General features: G+C 40.5%; 1 protein-coding gene across 2 annotated transcripts; it reads right to left on the bottom strand.

Annotated features, from left to right (window-relative positions):
- Positions 1 to 4,282: 4,282 nt before the first annotated feature.
- Positions 4,283 to 20,606, bottom strand: LOC139566742 (uncharacterized). 2 transcript variants are annotated; one of them, XM_071388026.1, is made up of 7 exons: positions 20,081 to 20,606; positions 19,717 to 19,847; positions 19,353 to 19,523; positions 16,725 to 16,889; positions 14,358 to 14,469; positions 9,743 to 9,843; positions 4,283 to 8,091 (listed from the first exon to the last, which is right to left on the bottom strand). In XM_071388026.1, the coding sequence occupies exons 1-7, from the start codon at positions 20,367 to 20,369 to the stop codon at positions 7,153 to 7,155; spliced, it is 1,908 nt and encodes a 635-aa protein (XP_071244127.1). In that variant the 5' UTR covers positions 20,370 to 20,606; the 3' UTR covers positions 4,283 to 7,152. The 2 variants fall into 2 exon arrangements, with proteins under 2 accessions (XP_071244127.1, XP_071244126.1); XM_071388025.1 differs by having other exon boundaries at positions 9,716 to 9,843; positions 20,081 to 20,605.
- Between the last annotated feature and the right edge of the window lie 563 nt (positions 20,607 to 21,169).

The raw sequence follows: 21,169 nt of genomic DNA, 5'->3' as shown, positions 1-21,169 counted from the left end.
CATATATGCATAGTCACGTTAACCATATCTACATGTACATACTACCTCAATCAGCCTGACTGTTTTTATTTCTTTACTTACCTATTGTTCACCTAATACCTTTTTTGCACTATTGGTTAGAGCCTGTAAGTAAGTATTTCACTGTAAGGTCTACACCTGTTGTATTCGGCGCACGTGACAAATAAACTTTGATTTGATCTCAAGTCCTTTTGTTCACCTGACCTAGAATTCCTTACAATCCTTACTTAATTCCTTACACTCGTGCGGGCAATACACTGGATCACTGCTACTCTAACTTCCGCAATGTATACAAGGCCCTCCCCCGCCCTCCCTTCGGCAAATCTGACCATGACTCCATTTTGCTCTTACCGTCCTATAGGTAGAAACTCAAACAGGATGTACCTGTGACTAGAACTATTCAACGCTGATCTGTCCAATTGGAATCCACATTTTAAGATTGTTTTGATCACCTGGACTGGGAAATGTTCCAGGCAGCCTCAGAGAATAACATCGATGTATATGCTGATTTGGTGAGTGAGTTTATAAGGAGGTGTATTGGAGATGTTGTACCCACTGTGACTATTAAAACATACCCTAACCAGAAACCGTAGATAGATGGTGGCATTCGTGCAAAACTGAAAGCGAGAAATAAGAATTATGGCAAAGAGTATGTTCTTTTTTCTCAGCACGTCTACAGATTCTCCCTTCTCCCTGTTTTTGTTTGCTTGGAAATGTAGATACTAGAGACTGTTATCATAAGAAACTGTGTAACCTAGCATTTATAGCGGCTAAGAAAAGCATGGCCATTAATTGGAAGGTTGGTTATGCTCCCACAATATCACAATGGATGAAAGAAATGTCAAATTATGTATCACTAGATTTGATTTATTACAAGATTGAGGATATACTGTGCAACTTTCTTAGCGTTATATTGAATAGCCTACTATATGACAAAAGGGGTCTGTATTGAAGAAAAAAATTTGTTGAGCAGTGGCAAATAAAACATTTTGTTTCATGGCTCACGACACACGTGTGTGATTTGCACCTGTCTCAGTGGACTAATTCATTGAGGAGGCTGCGGGGATGCTACGGTAAAAGAATATTGTGATTGTGGCTCAGATGCACAAGGCACGTCTCTCTACAGAATGCGCTCTCTCCTGCCATTTCGTGGGTATTCATTGTTTCGTAACTTCATTGTGTGCATTGTTTGCTGACTATCAATCCCCCATTACATACATCACCAGTAGTAGCCTACATTTACGTTTAATTCTCATAATTTCTAATCTGCAATGTTTATGGTTATGGTCATTTCTGTTAATGCATTCAATATATTATTATTACAGTAATTCACCATTGTCATTGTCAGAGTGGACGTGTTTTGCAGAACTCACAACCTAGGCTACACTTGTGAGATACAAGTTTTTGTTTATTTCATTACATTTACTAGTTGTCAATTTATTCATCATCTTTTGTTTGAAACGCTCCTGTCAGTGTTAAAACTTCTTCGGGATCGGTGTCCCTTCCACGGGACGGTTGAGCTAACGTAGGCTAATGCGATTAGCATGAGATTGTAAGTAACAAGAAAATTTCCCAGGACATAGACATATCTGATATTGGCAGAAAGCTTAAAATCTTGTTAATCTAACTGCACTGTCCAATTTACATTAGCTATTACAGTGAAATAATACCATGCTATTGTTTGAGGAGAGTGCACAATTTTGAACATGAAAAGTTATTAATAAACAAATTAGGCACATTTGGGCAGTCTTGATACAACATTTTGAACAGAAATGCAATGGTTCATTGTATCAGTCTAAAACTTAGCAAATACACTGATGCCATCTAGTGGCCAAAATCTAAATTGCACCTGGGCTAGAATAATACATTACGGCCTTTCTCTTGCATTTCAAAGATGGTACAAAAAAAATACAAAAGAACAGTTGTTTTTTTCTTTGTATTATCTTACACCAGATCTATTGTGTTATATTCTACTACATTCATTTTACATTTCCATAAACTTCAAAGTGTTTCCTTTCAAATGGTACCAAGAATATGCATATCCTTGCTTCAGGCAGTTAGATTTGGGTATGTCATTTTAGGCAAAAATTGAAAAAAAGGGGATAATCCTGAAGAGGTTTTAAGTAAGGATGCGCACCTGATTACGCATATAGAAGTAGCACTAGTCTACCTGGCCTGTGCACAAATATTGGCCTATGAATGTGCCCATTTGGGGATGTCTGACAGTATTTCTGATTGTCTTAACTCACCACCACTAATAAGCTTTGGAGCTTCTCAAAGTAATTTTCTTCACCTCAAACAGCAAGTAAACAAAGTCTGTTTTAAGAATGAGATGAGAATGACAATAGTTCCTCAAAGTATTTGCACAATATTTCCATATCTCTCCCCCTTTCGATAACCGCTCCGCGTGAAAGGGAAAAATGTAATGCTCTGATCCAGTGGAAACGTCATAAAATACCTGATTACTTCTTATCCCTTGCACAAATAGCCTACAGCTGTGTCTGTTCCGAGCTCACTGGCATAGCAAACTCAGACCAGAATATTTTATACAATGTTTCAAGTTTGCTGGCATGAGTTTTGGGGCGACCCAATTGATAGTTGATACAATGTTTCAAGATCGTTGCAGACAGGCTATGCGTAGCCAGTTTGATTTATAGGATATTTATTAGTATCAAGATATTTTTTTACCTGCAGGCTGCCATGTTTTTGTGTTGGCTTTATGTAGGTTATTATTGGCGATGGCAATAAAAGTTACTTTTATACTTGTATAATTTTAATTAAGATAGAATGTAGATTAACCACTTATAATACTCTTTGTATCTCAAAATCATTGTAAATGAAACTGTAACACGAAAATGTTCATATGAAAATCTTAACTGGCAGAAATGGTCAAATAAATTGGCACTCCAAATAGAAAAGGTTGCAACTTCAGGAGTATAATGGCAGAATCTGCGAAGGCCGGTGTTGTGCCGAACCCCCCCCCCCCCCCCCCCCCCCCTGCAAGAATCCCCCCTTGCGTTCTTCATTGCTGCGACTTGCTTGCTAGTTAAGATTTCTGCTCTTTACTTCGTTGTCAGTTTAGCCTACATTTCACTGATCTTAGTAGCAGAAAGCATTTGTCTGCAGTTTTCGGTTTGGCTATTTGTTTCAAATGTATGTGGCGGGTCTAGCTTGTATGGCGCCCTGGGCGAACCCCCCCTTCAGTGCCCGCGCCCGCCCCTTCACCACCCGGGCGATGCAAGATGCCGCCCGTAGCTAAATCCGCTACTAATTTGTATTAGTCTATAAATAAATCTCTTTGACAAAATTCGTCATCTTTCCCATGTCTTATTCGACTAGTATTTTTGAAAGTGTTAGGATATTTCAGCAATAGTTCTGAAATGCTTATTGCTTGCCAACATTTGACTCACTCCTCTATGTTTCATATAACACACATACATTAATTATCCATTTCGGTTGCCTATCCCGACGTGAAGTTTGTTCTATAGAAAGTATTTGAGTCTGATGTGTACAACAAAAAGTATTTGACTCTAGCCACAAAATTAACGAAATTAGAAGGCTGCCGAAATCCTCCCCCCTTCTAATTTCCTTAATTTTGTGGCTAGAGTCAAATACTTTCTATAGAACAAACTTCACCCAAACGAAATGAATAATACATTTTTGTGTGTTATATTAAACAGAGGAGGGAGTAAAATGTAGGCAAGCAATAAACATTTCAGAACAACCACTAGTCGAATAAGACATTGGAGAGATGACGAATTTTGGCGAAGAGATATATTTATAGACTAATACAATTGAAACAAACAGGCAAACCGTAAACTGCAGACATTACTAGTGCCTCCCCCGCGATCAAACCGCCATAAAAAAAATGAAACGCAGCCTGACGTGATCATTGACAGCTGCCTTGAAGGACACAAATAAAAAAAATGCTTTCTGCTACTAAGATCAGTGAAATGTAGGCTTAACTGACAACGGAGTGAAGAGCAGAAATCTCAACTAGCAAGAAGCAAGTCGCAGCAATGAAGATTTGAGTGTGTGCGCGTTCGCGAGGGGGGATTCTGTCAGGAGGGAGATTTTCGGCACAACACCGGGAAAGCGACGTGGTCGAGATGTCAATACCTTAGTAATTGAAATGCAGTGTTCTCCCATCCTCGATAGCCACCTTTCACTGAGGATAGTCATGTGTATTGAATTCAGCTTTTTTTGTCGGGGGAAAAGAATGCACACGTTTAAAAACAATATGCTACCAGTCCTCGGCAGAAAGTAGTTGTATTTTGTGGTTTATTTGAAAATACAAATTCGAAGTAGTCAAATATAGTTTATATAGAGTTTCAACTAAAAGGCAACTACGTTGTTTGACATTCAAATACAGGTCTCAGAAAACCAAATAATATCTTAAAGTATTTAGAATACCACTCAGAAGACCAAATCATATTTGGAGGTATTTGAATGTAGGCAAATAATTTGAAAATAAAAAACTACAACAGTTAGTTGAATTAGTCTAAATATATGATCATAAGCACATGGTTTAGAGGGCTCTCAGATATGAATCTTAATATAGCCTATAGCCTAGAATTAAATACGAGGAACATGGAATCACCTCAACATTACAGTAGACTACTTTTGCTACTTCCAAATGACTAACAAATATGTTTTCATAATGAGTGAGACATAAGGTAATACAGTAACACTTGACATCAAGTTCGTATACATGTGTAGTAACTTATTACAATAGCAACATTGTTACATAGGCTTTTGGAAATTGCTTTATAATAGCATAATAATGGAGTTTTTACATAAGTGGAATAAGGAAGTCACCATTCCTCAGGTACAGTAGCTAAAAACTCAAAACTCATTTGCCATACAATTAAAATCCATTTACAAAAGTATTATGGAACATCCTAATAAAATGTTGCTCCAAAAGTAATTTGTTTTATTACACAGGCACAATGACAGTTTAACGTTGAGTATTACTGAGAATGCTAATAGTAACAAGATATGTATATTTAGCATTGAAAGTAAACTAGATATCCCAAAACTGCCTTCTTGAATCAACTACAGCGAAGGTAGGTGGAAAATCATTTTAGTTTGTATTCTGAGTAATCTATCTATTTAAAGATGGTATATTGTGCTCGAAACAACAACACTTACCTTCAGATGGACGTAGAGGTTCGAAGTTGTTTTTGCTAAGCATTCAACTTGCCATTTGCAATGTTTGCAAATGGGTTTGAATTACTCTGCAGTATTTTCAGTTATCATAAAATGTATCGCAGCTTTGAACATTTCAGTGGCATGTTGAAAGAGTCATACAGTAGTTGAGCGTCAATGTATTTATACTTATCTGTACAAAATATCATTGGTTAATTGGTATGACTTGATTTTGTACACCTAGGACAGGGCTGCCCTACCCTCTTCCTGGAGATCTACTGTCCTGTAGGTTTTCAGTCCAACCCTAATTTAGCATTTCAGATTCAGCTAGTTAAGGTCTTGTTGATCAGCTAATTAGTAGAATCAGGTGTGTTAAATTAGGGTTTGACTGAAAACTCACAGGACAGTAGATCTCCAGGAAGAGGGTTGGGCAGCCCTGACCAAGGGCAATGGACATTCAGGAGAATGGACATTTACGAAATGTTCAGATATAAATTGATTGTGTAGATCAAATGACTTTCAAGTATATTGGAATAGTATAGAAGATCGTGTGTGCTCTATTCATTCTATCTTCAACATGCAGTTCCAGATACAGTTATACTTTAATGGCTTATTGCAAACAGGCTGCATGTTTTAGATTTTTTTTAAATATTGTACAGGCTTCCTTCATTTCACTCTGTCATTTAGGTTAGTATTGTGGAGTAACTACAATATTGTTGCTCCATCCACAGTTTTCTCCTATCACAGCCATTAATTTCTGTAACTGTATTAAAGTCACCATTGGACTCATGGTGAAATCCCTGAGTGGTTTCCTTCCTCTCCGGCAACTGGGTGTATTGACACACCATCCAAAGTGTAATTAATAACTTCACCATGCTCAAAGGGATTTTCAATGTCAGTAAAACATTTTTTTTGTTTTTATATAAACAATAGGGGGCACTTCTTTGCGAGGCATTGGGGGGAAAAAAAACTCTGGTCTTTGTGGTTGAATCAGTGTTAAAAACTCAATGCTAGACTGAGGAACCTTACAGATAATTGTATGTGTGGGGTACAGAGACGAGGTAGTAATTGAAAAATAATGTTACACTAATATTGCATGCAACTTATTGTGACATGTTAAGAGCTACAGGCAGTTTGATTTGGATGTCATTTTAGGCTAAAATTGAAAAAGGGTACAATCCAAACGTTTACTACTCTACTTATTTAAGCTTGCCATAACAAAATGGGTTGCATACTTGACAAGAACTTTCAGCTTTTCATTTTTAATATGTAAAAATAAAAAATTCCACTTTGACATGGAGTATTGTGTGTAGGCCAGTGACACATCTCAATTAAATCTATTTTAAATTCAGGCTGTAACACAACACAATGTGGAAAAAGTCAAGGGGTGTGAATACTTTCTAATTAGGCACTGTACAACCCTGCCATTAGTTGAAGACAGACAATCCAATAGTTTCAGAAAAGTAGTAACTTCCTGAGATCTGTATTAAATATTTTTTTAAGTAGTTGCTTTCTGAGATCTGTATTCAAAATAGTTTTAAAAAGTAGTGATTTTTTGGGATCTATATTCAAATAATTGTAGTCATCTCCAAAGTAACTTTTTTCCTCTGACAAATAGTTACTTTCGGGGAACAAATAGTTACTTTCCATAAAGCATAGTTAAAACTATAGTTATCCCAGATCTGTATGCTACTTGTCTCACACAACTAAATTAGTTTTTATCACTTTACACATTTATTTATTTTGGGATCCACCCCTGTAAATGTCACTTGCCTGATGACGCACAAGTGGAGAAGGTGAGTCGATTTTAAAACAAGCGCATTTTCATCCACGTTCGCTCTCCTCGATTACCTTTTTCAAAAGGAGGCGAGAGAGGACAGAAGACGCAGAAGTTGAGATAATCCAAATGAGAAAAGGCCATGATCAGTATCTTTCAAGCTCAGTACAGACATTACCCTAACTGACCTAAAAAGAATGGCCACACTGCTACGATTTCTCCCCATTGTGGACACTCCTATGTTTGATAAGGTTACTCTGGAAGGAGAAGCTCTTGTAACATAGTTTGCACTTGAAGGGCCTCTCCTTGGTGTGAACGGTCTGGTGCTTCTTCACATAGTTTGCCTCAGCGAAGCGCTTCCCACACGTGGGGCAGGCGTACGGCTTGTCGGCGTCTGTCCTAAAACTCGGCCTCCCACGTTGTGACCCAATGACACCAGAGGAGGTAGAAGCAGGAGCCACCACCCTCAGGTGGTTAGTGTTTGAGCTCCCTCCTTGAACTCTAGCCATTGTTTGGGTGTTGTTGGGATTGTCTGCAGTGTTATAGGCTAGGTACCTCTCATGGTGAACGCCCATCCTGACCCTGTCTGTATTGGTGAGGTAATCCTGAGGTAACCGAGGAAGGCTAGACCCAGGTCCAGGCTTTCTATGAACCCAGTCACCAGGCATTAGAGGAGATCTTGAAGGAGAAAGACTTCCTGTTAGACTCCCACTAGGCGGGTCTCCCACCACTCTATGTGAAGGCTGAAGCCCAGGATGACCTGCTCTGTTCATCATGGATACTGTGGTGTTTGTATCATAGGAACAGGAGGGTCTATCTCTATCAGCCCCAGGCCCTGCTCCATCCCTGCACTGAGACTGTGAAGACAAGAGCCTAAATTGCTGATTGGATCCCTGACTGGAGCCTCTGTCTCTCTGATGACGACTAGGACTGAGGTTGTTTAGTCCACCTGTCCACTCGTTGTGTTCTGTGTGGTGGTGGGGTCTCTGTCCTTCGTGGTTGGGTCCTGGTTCCGACTCGCGAAGGAAGAGCGACGGCTCCTGATCCAGTGTCCTGATCCGGGGCCAGGGTTTGTGACCACCCGCTTCAGAGGTCCAGTCTCTCCCGCCAGTAACACCAGATATCAGCAGGTCCTCATGGACTGCAGACTGTAAACACAAATTGAACAGAAAAGCATAAAGGTTTATATAAGAAACTCTCTGCTGTACACAGAAACATGACATGATAGTAAAAATAACCACAGTCAAGGCCATCTATAACACCGTGATTCAAGTAGCTAACAATATGGAGCCTTGGAGTTTATTAGAAAAAATGTCCATGTATTGATTAAAAAAAATGAAGTATAATGTTTTGGCTTGACTGAGATAAGGGAAACTCAGTCCCTGCAATGACACAAAAGAACCAAGTCAGTCAGAACAGAGTCAATGTTGTATTTAATTTCAACAAAATGGTCATACACTCACACAGTGAAGTACAGTATTTTAATTGTACAAAACAACATGTGACAAGTAGAATAACTTCACTATGGTAACACTTGACTTTTTCTATAAATCTTGGACCCTTGCTTTGACAAAATTTATTTTAGAATACTTTGGAAAAGGTTCAACATTAGACACATCTTCACTACTTCATGTCAAGTAAACATGAATTAAGGCACTATCATTTCCTCATTATAAAACACCAGCATCAAACAGGACAAGGTTCACTTTACATCAGTGAAGCACTTTTAGAGACACCATCACACCAACCATCACCATATCATCAACTCTGTTTCATCATACTCATTATTTCCTCAATTCACCTCATTCAGTTTCCCTACTACATCCAAAACAAACAGAATTAACTACAAACTAACTAATACTACATTACATGTCACTACACATGGGCGGTGTGCATTTTCTGCTGGTGTATCCTGAGGTAGCTCCTCTCTGAGAACCTCTTCTCACAGTGCGTACAGACGAACGGGCTCTTTTGTGTGGATCTTCAGGTGCATCTTCAGCTGGTGCGAGAACCTCTTCTCACACTGGGGCAGCTCTAGGATTTCTCCCTTGTGTGGACTCTCTGGTGCCTCTTCAGGTTGGATGAGTGTGAAAAACTAGCCTTGCACAGGTGGCAGCCAAATGGTTTCTCCCCTGTGTGGACCCTCTGGTGCCTCTTTAGGCTGGACAAGTGTGAAAAACAGGCCCGGCACAGGTGGCAGCTGAACGATGTCTCTGCTGTGTGCATCCTCTGGTGGATCTCCACCTGTTTAGGAAAACTGAAAGTTTTCCCACAGAATGAACACGGGAAGCGCTTCTCTTTGACACCGGATCTACTGATAGTGTTACTACTACTGTCATTTGTCAATAGGTTTGTGTAGCCATTTAGTGATGAGGCACTGGCATTGTCTGAGGTCTGGTTTAACATTAGGAGAGTGTGAGGAGGATGAAGGCCAGGGATTGTCTGTGTTGTCACAGGGTCCATGTTCCAGTTGATAGATCCTATAGAAGGCAAGCTGAAGGCAGCATCTGTTAGCATCTGAGGTGTCATCAGTCTCTCTGAATCACAACTATAGGAGCAGGATGGAGCATCGCTAGCCAAGTCTGTGTCTGTTATCTTACGGACACCTCCCCGTCCCCGCAGACCAAATCTAAGCCTCGCCCTGGTCTCAGACAGTCTGTTGTCATGGAGACTAATTTTGGTTGTTGTTTTGTGTTCCACTGTCTGTTTCTGGTTGTGGTTAACAGTGTTGTTCCCCAGCCCAGAGTTGAGGACGCTGTCCCATCCACTGACCTCCACTATGTCGCCTCTGTTCCTGACCTGCTCAGTGATGTTGACCCCTGGGCCCTTGGCTGCATCCGTCTGGATCTGGGAATCCAATATGGCTCCCCAGTCTCCTCTGTTAGCCTCCAGCCAACCACCTGCAGGAAGAGGTTACAAAGTAGACTTTACAAACATGGTAGAGAACTCTACATATGTATTTATTAGGGATCCCCATTAGCTGCTGCACTTCCTGGGGTCCAAACACATTAAGGCACTTACATCACACATAAAACAAAAGCTAAAACAGTACATCATATAACATTATTACACCACTATATATCTACAATACAAAATGTATAATACCACCATTCAACAATATTACAATGTATGTGTGTGTAGAGTATGTGTGCTAGCGTGTGCGTATGCGTGTGTCTGTACCTGTGTGTCTTCACAGTCCTCACTATTCCATAAGGTGTATTTATCTGTTTAAAAAAAAATTCTAATTCTACTGCTTGCATCAGTTACCTGATGTGGAATAGAGTTCCATGTAGTCATGGCTCTATGTAGTACTGTGCACCTCCCATAGTTTGTTCTGAACTTGGGGACTGTGAAGAGACCTCTGGGGGCATGTCTTGTGGGGTATGCATGGGTGTCCTAGCTGTGTTCAAGTAGTTTAGACAGCTCGGTGCATTCAGCTTGTAAACACTTCTTACAAAAACAAGTAGTGATGAAGTCCATCTCTCCTCCACTTTGAGCCATTAGAAATTGACATGCATATTATTAATGCTAGCTCTCTGTGTACATTTAAGGGCCAGCCGTGCTGCCCTGTTCTGAGCCAATTGTAACTTTCCTAAGTCCTTCTGTGGCACCTGACCATACGACTGAACAGTAGTCCAGGTGGACTTGCCTTGTTGATAGTGCTAAGGCAGAGCAGCGCTTTATTATGGACAGACTGTTGTATCAACACGTGGCATGTCATTAGTAAATATAGAAAAGTAAGGGGCCGAAACAGCTCTCCTGGGGAATTCCTGATTCTACCTAGTTTATGTTGTAGAGGCTTCCATTAAAGAGCACCCTCTGTGTTCTGATAGAGAGGTAACTCTTTATCCACAATATAGCAGGTGTAAAGCCATAACACATATGTTTTTCCAGCCGCTATGATCGATAATGTCAAAAGCCACACTGAAGTCTAACAAGACAGCTCCCACAATATTTTTATCATACATTTCTCACAGCCAATCATTAGTAATTTGTGTAAATGCTATGCTTGTTGAATGTCCTTCCCTATAAGTGTGCTGAAAGTCTGTTGTCAATTTGTTTACTGTAAAATAGCATTGTATCTGGCCCCCCCAAAAAAATTCTAAAAGTTTACTAAGTGTTGGTAACAGGCTGATTGGTCGGCTATTTGAGCCAGTAAAAGGAGCTTTATTATTCTTTGGTAGCGGAATGACTTTTGCTTCCCTCCAGACCTGACACACTTTCTAGTAGGCTTAAATTGAAAACATGGCAAATAAGAGTGGCAATATCATCCATTATTATTCTCAGTCATTTAACCTCCAAGTTGTCATACCCCGGGGGCTTGTCATTTTTGATAGAACACAATATTTTCACCACTTCCACACTCACTTTAGGGAATTCAAAATTACAATGCTTGTCTTTCATAATTTGGTCAGTTATACTTGGATGTGTAGTCTCGGCATTTGTTGCTGGCATGTCATGCCTAATCTTGCTAATCTTTCCCCCAAAAATTATCATTCAAGTAGTTGGCAATATAATGTAATGAATGAGCCATCTGTTTCAGTGAATGATTGAGCTGAGTTTTCCTTTTTGCCCAACATTTTATTTAAGGAGAAGTATATCTTTAATTCTGTGCATAACACTTGTATCTTTTATCAAAGTTTATGATGAGTATTTCTCTAAATTGATGTGGCTCTCTGCAAATTCGCCGGATGTTTTCGAGGCACACCATTACTGAAAATAATGCGCCAATGTAAACTGAGATTTTTGGATATAAATATGAACTTTATCGAACAAAACATACATATATTGTGTAACATGAAGTCCTATGAGTGCCATCTGATGAAGATCAAAAGGTTAGTAATTCATTTTCTCTATTTCTGCTTTTTGTGACTCCCCTCTTTGGCTGGAAAATGGCTATATGTTTTTTTGTGACTAGGCTCTGACCTAACATAATCATATGGTGTGCTTTCGCTGTAAAGCCTTTTTGAAATCGGACACGATGGGTAGATTAACAAGGAGTTAAGCTTTAATTTGGTGTATTGCACTTGTGAATGTATGAAAGGTAAATATTTCAAAAAAATATTTTTGAATTTCGCGCTCTGCCTTTTCAGCGGATGTTGTCGAGGGGTTCTTATTAAGGTGCCCCAAAGCTTTTTACTATCATTCTTTATATCATTTATCTTTGTTTCATAGTACAGTTTCTTCTTTTTATTCAGTTTAGTCACATTTGCAGTATGTTTGCCAATCGGTTGTGCAGCCAAACCTATTTGCCATTCCTTTTGCCTCATCCCTCAAAACCATAACATTTTTCAATTCCTCATCAATCCAAGGGGATTTAACAGTTTTTACAGTCACTTTCTTAATGGGTGCATGCTTATTAGTAACTGGAATAAGAAATTTCATAAATGTGTCAAGTACAGTGTCTGGTTGCTCCTCATTACACACAAGCAAATATTCTTTACATCAACAACATACAAATCACTACAAAACTCTTATACACCCTATTTGGCCCAGCCTTTGGAACTTTGGTTTTCCTAGATATGGCTACTATATTGTGATCACTACATGCAATGGATTTGGATACTGCTTTAAAACAAATTTCGGGGGCATTAGTAAAGATGTGATCAATACATGTTGAAGAATATATTCCTGTGCTGTTTGTAACTACCTTGGTAGGTTGACTGATGGCAGGGACTGGTTACAGTTTGAAGCTTTTTCTTGAGTGGGTAGCTTGATGAGAGCCAGTCAATATTGAAATTACCCAGAAAATACACCTCTCTGTTGATATCACATACATTATCAAGCATTTCACACATATTATCCAGATATTGACTGTTAGCAGATGGGGGTCTATAGCAGCTTCCCACAAGAAGGGGCTTTAGGTGAGGCAGATTAACCTGTAGCCATATTACTTCAACAGTATTTAACATGAGATCCTCTCTAAGCTCTACAGGAATGTGGTTCTGAATATAGACCGCAACACCGCCCCCATTGGCATTTCTGTATTTTCTGTAGATGTTATAACCATGTATTGCTACCACTGTATTATCAAAGGTATTATCTAAGTGCGTTTCAGAGTCAAAATATGAATGTCATCTGTTACTAGCAAGTTATTTATTTCATGAACCTTGCTTCTTAATGTGGGCTATTTTCAGCACTTTTCTGGGAAGCTTATAAGTAGACATGACAACGTTATTTATGTTTGAGTTGATAGTGCAGGGTGAGCTGCACACAGTGGACTTCCTACTAGGGCACACCTCAGTGCTAAGAGTAGAACTCTGGTTCATAGGCACATGATTACAGAATACAATAGCTGTAGGATGAACAGATGCACTCAGGGCAGTTAGAGGGACATGAATTAAGTTACTTATGACTGACAACACCCCTGGGACAATGTACATTTGCAGCAGCACTACGACAACTCAGCAACACAATGGTAGGGATTATCTACGCTGGACTTGGGTCATTGATAAGTCAATGTTTTTTGAGTCAAGTTCATACATTATAATGTGTATGTTTTTCTACGTAAACATAAGTTCTATTGATTTCATGAATGAAGAAAATGAATAACGATAGCCAGGCACATCACTATTCCCATTGAATATCTATTACTGTACAGTATGTAGCCTATACAGTGCCTTCAGAGAGTATTCACACCCCTTGAGATTGTGTGTCACTGGCCTACACACAATACCCCACAATGTCAAAGTGGAATTATGTTTTTAGACATTTTTACAAATTCATAAAAAATTCTAAGCTGAAATATCTTGAGTTAATAAGTATTCAACCATTTTGCCTAAATAAGTTCAGGAGTAAAATAGTAAAAATGTGCTTAACAAGTCACATAATAAGATGCTTGGACTCACTGTGTGAAATAATAGTGTTTAACATGACTCATCTCTGTACCCCACACATTCAATTCTCTGTAAGGTCCCTCAGTCGAGCAGTGAATTTCAAACACAGATTCAACCACAAAGACCAGGGAGGTTTCCAATGCCTCACAAAGAAAGGCATCTATTGGTAGATGGATAAACAAAAAAGCAGAAATTGAATATCCCCTTAAATAAATGGAATAGAGCTAAGCACAGTCAAAATCCTAGAGGAAAACCTGGTTCAGTCTGCTTTCCATTGGGAGACAAAATCACCTTTCAGCGGGACTTACCCAGAAAGGCTCACGGCTGTAATAGCTGCCAAAGGTGATTCTAGGATGTATTGACATAGCGGTGTGAATATTTGTAATTTAGATATTTCTGAATTTAATTTTCTTTTTACTCTAAAAACATGTTTTCACTTTGTCATTATGGGGTAGTGTGTGTAAATGGATGAGGATGTTATTTAATACATTTTGAATGCAGGTTGTAACACAACAAATGTGGAATAAGTCAAGGGGTATGAATACTTTCTGAAGGCACAGTATGTATTTCTCCCTTACCTTGCTCCCCCATCTTTAGTCCACTCAGCAGATCAATGCTCTCTGGTTCGTCTTCTATCGTCTCCTCTTTGACTAGCAGCAGATCAGGCTTCCCATCCTCCATGTCTACTGACTGTAAGAGATACAGAGTGAGAGGATGTTGGATCAATAAATCTGATATGAGCACCCTGCTATGGAGCATCTTCTGATTGGGCAATGAGGGATTGCTATGAATACTATGCAAACATGTTAGTTAATTTGACTCTTTAATAGTTTTATAAATTCAAAGGCATGGTCAAGACCTGGGCCCGTATTCACAAAGCATCAGAGTAACAGTGCTGATCTATGATAAGGTCCCCACCTACCATTAGAGGTCGACCGATTAATCGGAATGGCCGATTAATTAGGGCTGATTTCAAGTTTTCATAACAATCGGAAATCTTTATTTTTGGACACCGTTTTTTTTTTTACACCTTTATTTAACCAGGCAAGTCAGTTAAGAACACATTCTTATTTTCAATGACGGCCTAGGAACGGTGGATTAACTACCTTGTTCAGGGCCAGAACAACATATTTTTACCTCGTCAGCTCGGGGATTCAATCTTACAAACTTACGGTTAACTAGTCCAACGCTCTAACCACCTGCCTCTCATTGCACTCCACGAGGAGCCTGCCTGTTACGCGAATGCAGTAAGAAGCCAAGGTAAGTTGCTAGCTAGCATTAAACTTATCGTATAAAAAACAATCAATCAATCAATCATAATCACTAGTTAACTACACATGGTTGATGATATTACTAGTTTATCTAGCGTGTCCTGCGTTGCATATAATCGATGCGGTGCACATTCGCGAAAAAGGTACATAACCATAAACATCACTGCCTTTCTTAAAATCAATACACAAGTATATATTTTTAAACCTGCATATTTAGTTAATATTGCCTGCTAACATGAATTTCTTTGTGTCACTTCTCTTGCAACAGAGTCAGGGTATATGCAGCAGTTTGGGCCACCTGGCTCGTTGCGAACTGTGTGAAGACTTCCTAACAAAGACAGCCAACCTCGCCAAACAGGGGATGATTTAACAAAAGCGCATTTGCGAAAAAAGCACAATCGTTGCACGACTGTACCTAACCATAAACATCAATGCTTTTCTTAAAATCAATACACAGAAGTATATATTTTTAAACCTGCATATTTAGCTAAAAGCAATCCAGGTTAGCAGGCAATATTAACCAGGTGAAATTGTGTCACTTCTCTTGCGTTCATTGCACGCAGAGTCAGGGTATATGCAACAGTTTGGGCCGCCTGGCTCGTTGCGAACTAATTTGCCAGAATTTTACGTAATTATGACATAACATTGAAGGTTGTGCAATGTAACAGGAATATTTACACTTATGGATGCCCCCCGTTAGATAAAATACGGAACGGTTCCTGTTATTATGTTATAATTAAGTCTATGATTTGATATAGCAGTCTGACTGAGCGATGGTAGGCACCAGCAGGCTCGTAAGCATTAATTCAAACCGCACTTTCGTGCATTTTGCCAGCAGCTCTGCTGTTTATGACTTCAAGCCTATCAACTCCCGAGATTAGGCTGGTGTAACCGATGTGAGATGGCTAGCTAGTTAGCGGGGTGAGCACTAATAGCGTTTCAAATGTCACTCGCTCTGAGATTTGGAGTAGTTGTTCCCCTTGCTCTGCATGGGTAACGCTGCTTCGAGAGTGGCTGTTGTCGATGTGTTCCTCGTTCGAGCCCAGGTATGAGCGAGGAGAGGGACAGAAGCTATACTGTTACACTGGCAATACTAAAGTGCCTATAAGAACATCCAATAGTCAAAGGTATATGAAATACAAATGGTATAGAGAGAAATAGTCCTATAATTCCTATAATAAATACAACCTAAAACTTCTTACCTGGAAATATTGAAGACTCATGTTAAAAGGAACCACCAGCTTTCATATGTTCTCATGTTCTGAGCAAGGAACTTAAACGTTAGCTTTCTTACATTATATTGCACTTTTACTTTCTTCTCCAACACTTTGTTTTTGCATTATTTAAACATGTTTCATTATTTATTTGAGGATAAATTGATTTTATTGATGTATTATATTAAGTTAAAATAAGTGTTCATTCAGTATTGTTGTAATTGTCATTATTACAAATAAAATATATATATTTTTTAAATCGGCATATTAATCGGTATCGGCTTTTTTGGTCCTCCAATAATCGGTATAGGCATCGAAAAGCCATAATCGGTCGACCTCTAACCTATATAGTCATTCATTATGATCTAAAAAGGCAAAACTGATCCAGATCAGCACTCACGCTCTGTGGATACGGGCCCTGACATAATACCATACAGACAGTAGTTTACAGTGGGCTCACTTCAGTTAGACTGTGTGTGGTCCTGTGCTGCTCAGCTGTTTCCTCTGTGGGTTCAGGAGGTGGTGTAGTCTGGTTGTCCTCTATGACCATGGTCCCTTCTGGGTTCCACAGACCCTCCTCACAGCTCTCCTCCTTCACCAGCAGCACCTCTGGACCCTCTTCCTCCTGGAAGAGACAGGTGATACAGGTTACACAGACATACACTCCATCAGGTACGTACACACACACACACACAGATAATAAACACACTTTCAACATGGAGTCTTTACCCATCCCCACTAGGTTTGAGTCCTATACTGTAGTTACAGATTGACTTCATTGTTGTTAAAACCCATCATGGTGGACATAAATATTTTGTTGTGGGTAAAAACAAGTCAGCTATGATAAGTAAAAAGTCATCATCAGACAAACCTGACACAACTATTTTCACGTGTATAGTAGGTGTGTATTAGCGTGTAGGTATGTGTAGGTCTATTTAGTAAGTGTATATTGGTTATAATGCGCTGTCGTGTTTATGCAGAATAGGGTGAGATGAGATGTGACGTATACTAAAGAGCGTCTCAATGAAAGTCTTGTAATGAAAAGCCCCATTTTGTGTTTATTAAACATTAAAAAATTAAATAAACCATATGAAAACCACACATAGATATGTATCTCTGCGTGCCTGGCAGACATCTCAGCTTGGATGTCAGCCCACCACCTCAAGCTCAATCTCGACAAGACAGAGCTGCCCATCTTCCCGGGGAAGGCCTGCCCGCTCCAAGACCTCTCCATCATGGTTGACAACTCCATGGTGTCCCTCTCCCAGAGTGCAAAGAACCTTGGTGTGACCCTTGACAACACCCTGTCATTCTCTGCTAAAATCAAAGCAGTGACTCGCTCCTGCAGGTTCATGCTCTACAACAGCCATAGAGTACGACCCTTCCTCATACAGGAAGCGGCACAGGTCCTAATCCAGGCTATGGTCTTCTCCCATCTAGACTCCAGCAACTCTCTGTTGATGGGGCTCCCTACTTGTGCCATCAAACCCCTGAAACTTATCCAGAACGCTGCAGCCCGTCCAGTATTTAACCTTCCCAAGTTCTTCCATGTCACCCCGCTCCTTGACACACCGCAGCAAGGGGAACTACCACTCCATACCTTCAGGCTATGGTCAAACCCTACACCCCAATCCGAGCACTCCGTTCTGTCACCTCTGGTCTCTTGGCCGCATCTGCTCAACCCAGTCTAAGCTCTTCTCTGTGAAGGCACCCCAATGGTGGAACGAGCTTAACGCTGAAGCTAGGACAGCAAAGTCTCTGCCCATCTTCCAAAGACGGCTGAGACCCTACCTCTTCAAAGAGTATCTTAAATGAATGCCCCCCCAAAAAATTGCAGACTATGTTGTGTGGCTGTCTGGATGAAAGTCGCTCTGGAAGAAAGCAAATGCAAAATGGCTAAAATGTCAATATAAAATGTCAACTAAAAATCTGCATGAACTTGATAAACTGCATAAATTGTCATTAAAATTAAGTTGTTGAATGGAAGTAATGAAATAGGCATTTGTGAACATCACAGCCTACAATTTCTGGATGAAACATTCTACCGAGGAATATTCAACACTGAAATCTGTTACTCCCGTTATTACAAATGCATCTGTGGATCTTTTTTGCTGACAACAAATCTTTGTCTTTAATGCAGGGTTTGATTTAAAGTCAGAAGCTATCGAGTGGAATGGTTACTTTCTATGTTATACAGTGGAATGCTTTATCTGCTGGTGTATATCATGAGGTACCTCCTCTCGGAGAACCTCTAACTGTAGTGCGTACAGGCAAACGGCCTTTCTCCAATGTGGACCTTCAGGTGCATCTTCAGCTGGGGCTGGTAGGAGAACCTCTTCTCACAATACGGGCAGCTGTAGACCCTCTGATGGATCTCCACCTTCTGGGGGCAGCTGAAGCCTTTATACAGAACATGCAGAGGAACCGTTTCTCTTTACTACTGCCTGATGTTGCTCCCCCTCCCAGAGCCTAGGCCCTTTGAGTTCAATAACTGATAGCAGTCATGTGAATCGGAAGGCCCTATTGACGTGGACACTGGGTCGCGACCCCTGAGCGTGTGTAAAAGGGAGTGGGTTGCAACATTTGGATTTGTCTCTAAGCTTTCCCTGTAATCTAATAAATCTCTGCCTTGTGAGTGTCCTCCCCCTAAGTGAGTCTCGTCTGCATTCCATGTCAGAGGAGAATCACCTTCAACTTTCACAGTTGCTATCTATGACTACAACCTCCCCTTTCTTAGCTTGGCACCCTTCAGAATATACACTACTACGATACCGGTTCCAGTCCCCTCTAGACAGATCCGTCTGTGTCTCTAAACCCAAGGATATGTTGCCAGGGTCCATCTCTGTAGTGAAAGAAGACAGATCATCAACGCCAGTGACTAATGCGTTATCATCATAACGGGAATGAACCACCCTCTGGCTTGGGTGAAATATCGGTAAGTAGTTTGAGCCGGGAGCAGGACGGCAGCCCAGTCTCCCCAGCCCCAGTCTCTCTGGGTCTGATCTGTGGTCAGATACGGTGTGTAAGAGCCTGTGTTTTACAGTTAAAGTCTTGGTGTCGGTCTCTGACTTGAGGGCGTTAAACTGACCTCTGTGATGCTGCATCGGGACCTGGCCTGGGGCACGTTGGCAGGGGGCCCAGTGGCTACAGGGGGCACCACTCCAGGCGCTGCTCCAGTCTGGATGTCTCTGCTGTGCCGTAGGTCCTCCACTCTTTCAGACGTCTCCTGCTTCACCCCAGGACCTGCAGCCTCTGCAGACTGACACAAGAGAGGAGGTTATTACCGGTACATGAGTAAAATTGGAAAACAATGTTGTAGGGAAGTCTCACAAGCTCCCTTATGGCAGATAAATGAGGATGTACATATAAGTGAATAGCTGATGGGAGTCTTTCTGAAATAATCTGGCCACATTTGTTGGACTGTAATTTTTATGTAATACTATTACACTAACCTCTATCACAATAACTTCCTGGGTTGAGGTTCCACTCCCCTCATCAACATTGATTGGTTGGTCATGTCTCCATGTATTGTGTTCCGCTGGCTTCACAAAGGTTCTGTGGCCTCCAGTGAGATGTCCTTCACCTTAAAGAGTGATTGGGGGAAAAGAGGTGGTTAGGTACTGTTTCGTCAATGCTCATGTTTTCAAAGAGTAAATAATAGGAAATATATTATCAGGTTAGAATGTGATAGTGTCTTTCAGCAAGTTTGCTAAGTTATCAGGGGAACTATGGCCTACTATATGTGATTAACACATCTAAATTCAAACGTTCAGATGTGAACGGGGCGACAGGCCCCTCAACCTCTATAAAATGTACCTCTTGCCATTCCTTTGTATCGGTCGAGGATCTTAGCACTAACGTTACTGGGACGACAAGCGAGGACGCGGTCTCGCGTTGTCCTCTCTGCACGCTCCCGTGTCATCTTCAATTCGAGTTGCTGTAGTTTCCTCTGCAATGCCCTGTTTTCTTTCTGGCTTTGAGTTATTTCCAAACGAAACACTGCATAGTCGTCGTCTACGAGTTTACAGATATCGGCCACGGCTGCATTCGCTAGCACCTCCATGATGGAGGCTATTTGAGTGTGAAAAACCATACAGTTAGCCATGTTAGCAGTTAGCGTTACCTAGATAACAGATGTATCACCCAAGTCCTGTCTCCAACACGAATGAAAGACTACCTGGGGGGTAAGTAGGTGATGCTGTTTAGTTAAGAGTCATGTTTTGAGTTCGTGTGTTTTAATAAATGTCTAAATAACTAATAAAAACGCAAACATTGAAATTGTTCTTGGTCACTGTTCACTTCCGTTTACACTTGTGGTTTTTTAAATCGCGATTGGCAATCAACTTTAGTGATGCATTACCGCCACCAACTGGACTGGAGTGTGAACCATCGACATGGGAGGTCTAAAGTTGAGCTCTACCCAATTAAACCCTACCTTCTCTTAGGAAACGAAATGCAGAATTAAATACAATATCAGCTTAAGTTAAAAAAAAAAATTCAATTAAACTCCTTAATCCTAATAACAAATTGTATTTTTCCCTCCCATATTGCTGGCACTGAAATGGAATGTGTTCCACTGTCTCCATCTCCTGTCAGTGATCACACTTTCCAGTTGAATGTTTCCCTTCTGATTTCAAAGTGCTGTTGAGCCTTATGAGTCTCAGCCTTGTGATTAGACTTTCCTCCCTTCTCTCTTGACCTGAGGTCCTCCCCCACCTTTTCCTGGATCTTAAAACAGGGGTCTTCCCTTTCCCTCGCTGTTCCACAAGTCCTTCCATAAAAAAATATATACTTCTTATTAAGACCTTGGCCTCTCCTTTACTGAACTCGATTAAAAAAAATTCACATTCAATAAAACGTTCTATTTTCACATACTGAGAATGCGTCATGCACGATTGGGTTGTT

The sequence above is a fragment of the Salvelinus alpinus genome, chromosome 39, assembly GCF_045679555.1.
Source record: "Salvelinus alpinus chromosome 39, SLU_Salpinus.1, whole genome shotgun sequence".
Classification (NCBI taxonomy): Eukaryota; Metazoa; Chordata; class Actinopteri; order Salmoniformes; family Salmonidae; genus Salvelinus; species Salvelinus alpinus.
The sequence above is the reverse complement of the archived record's forward strand: the minus strand, read 5'-3'. Positions and strand labels throughout refer to the sequence as shown.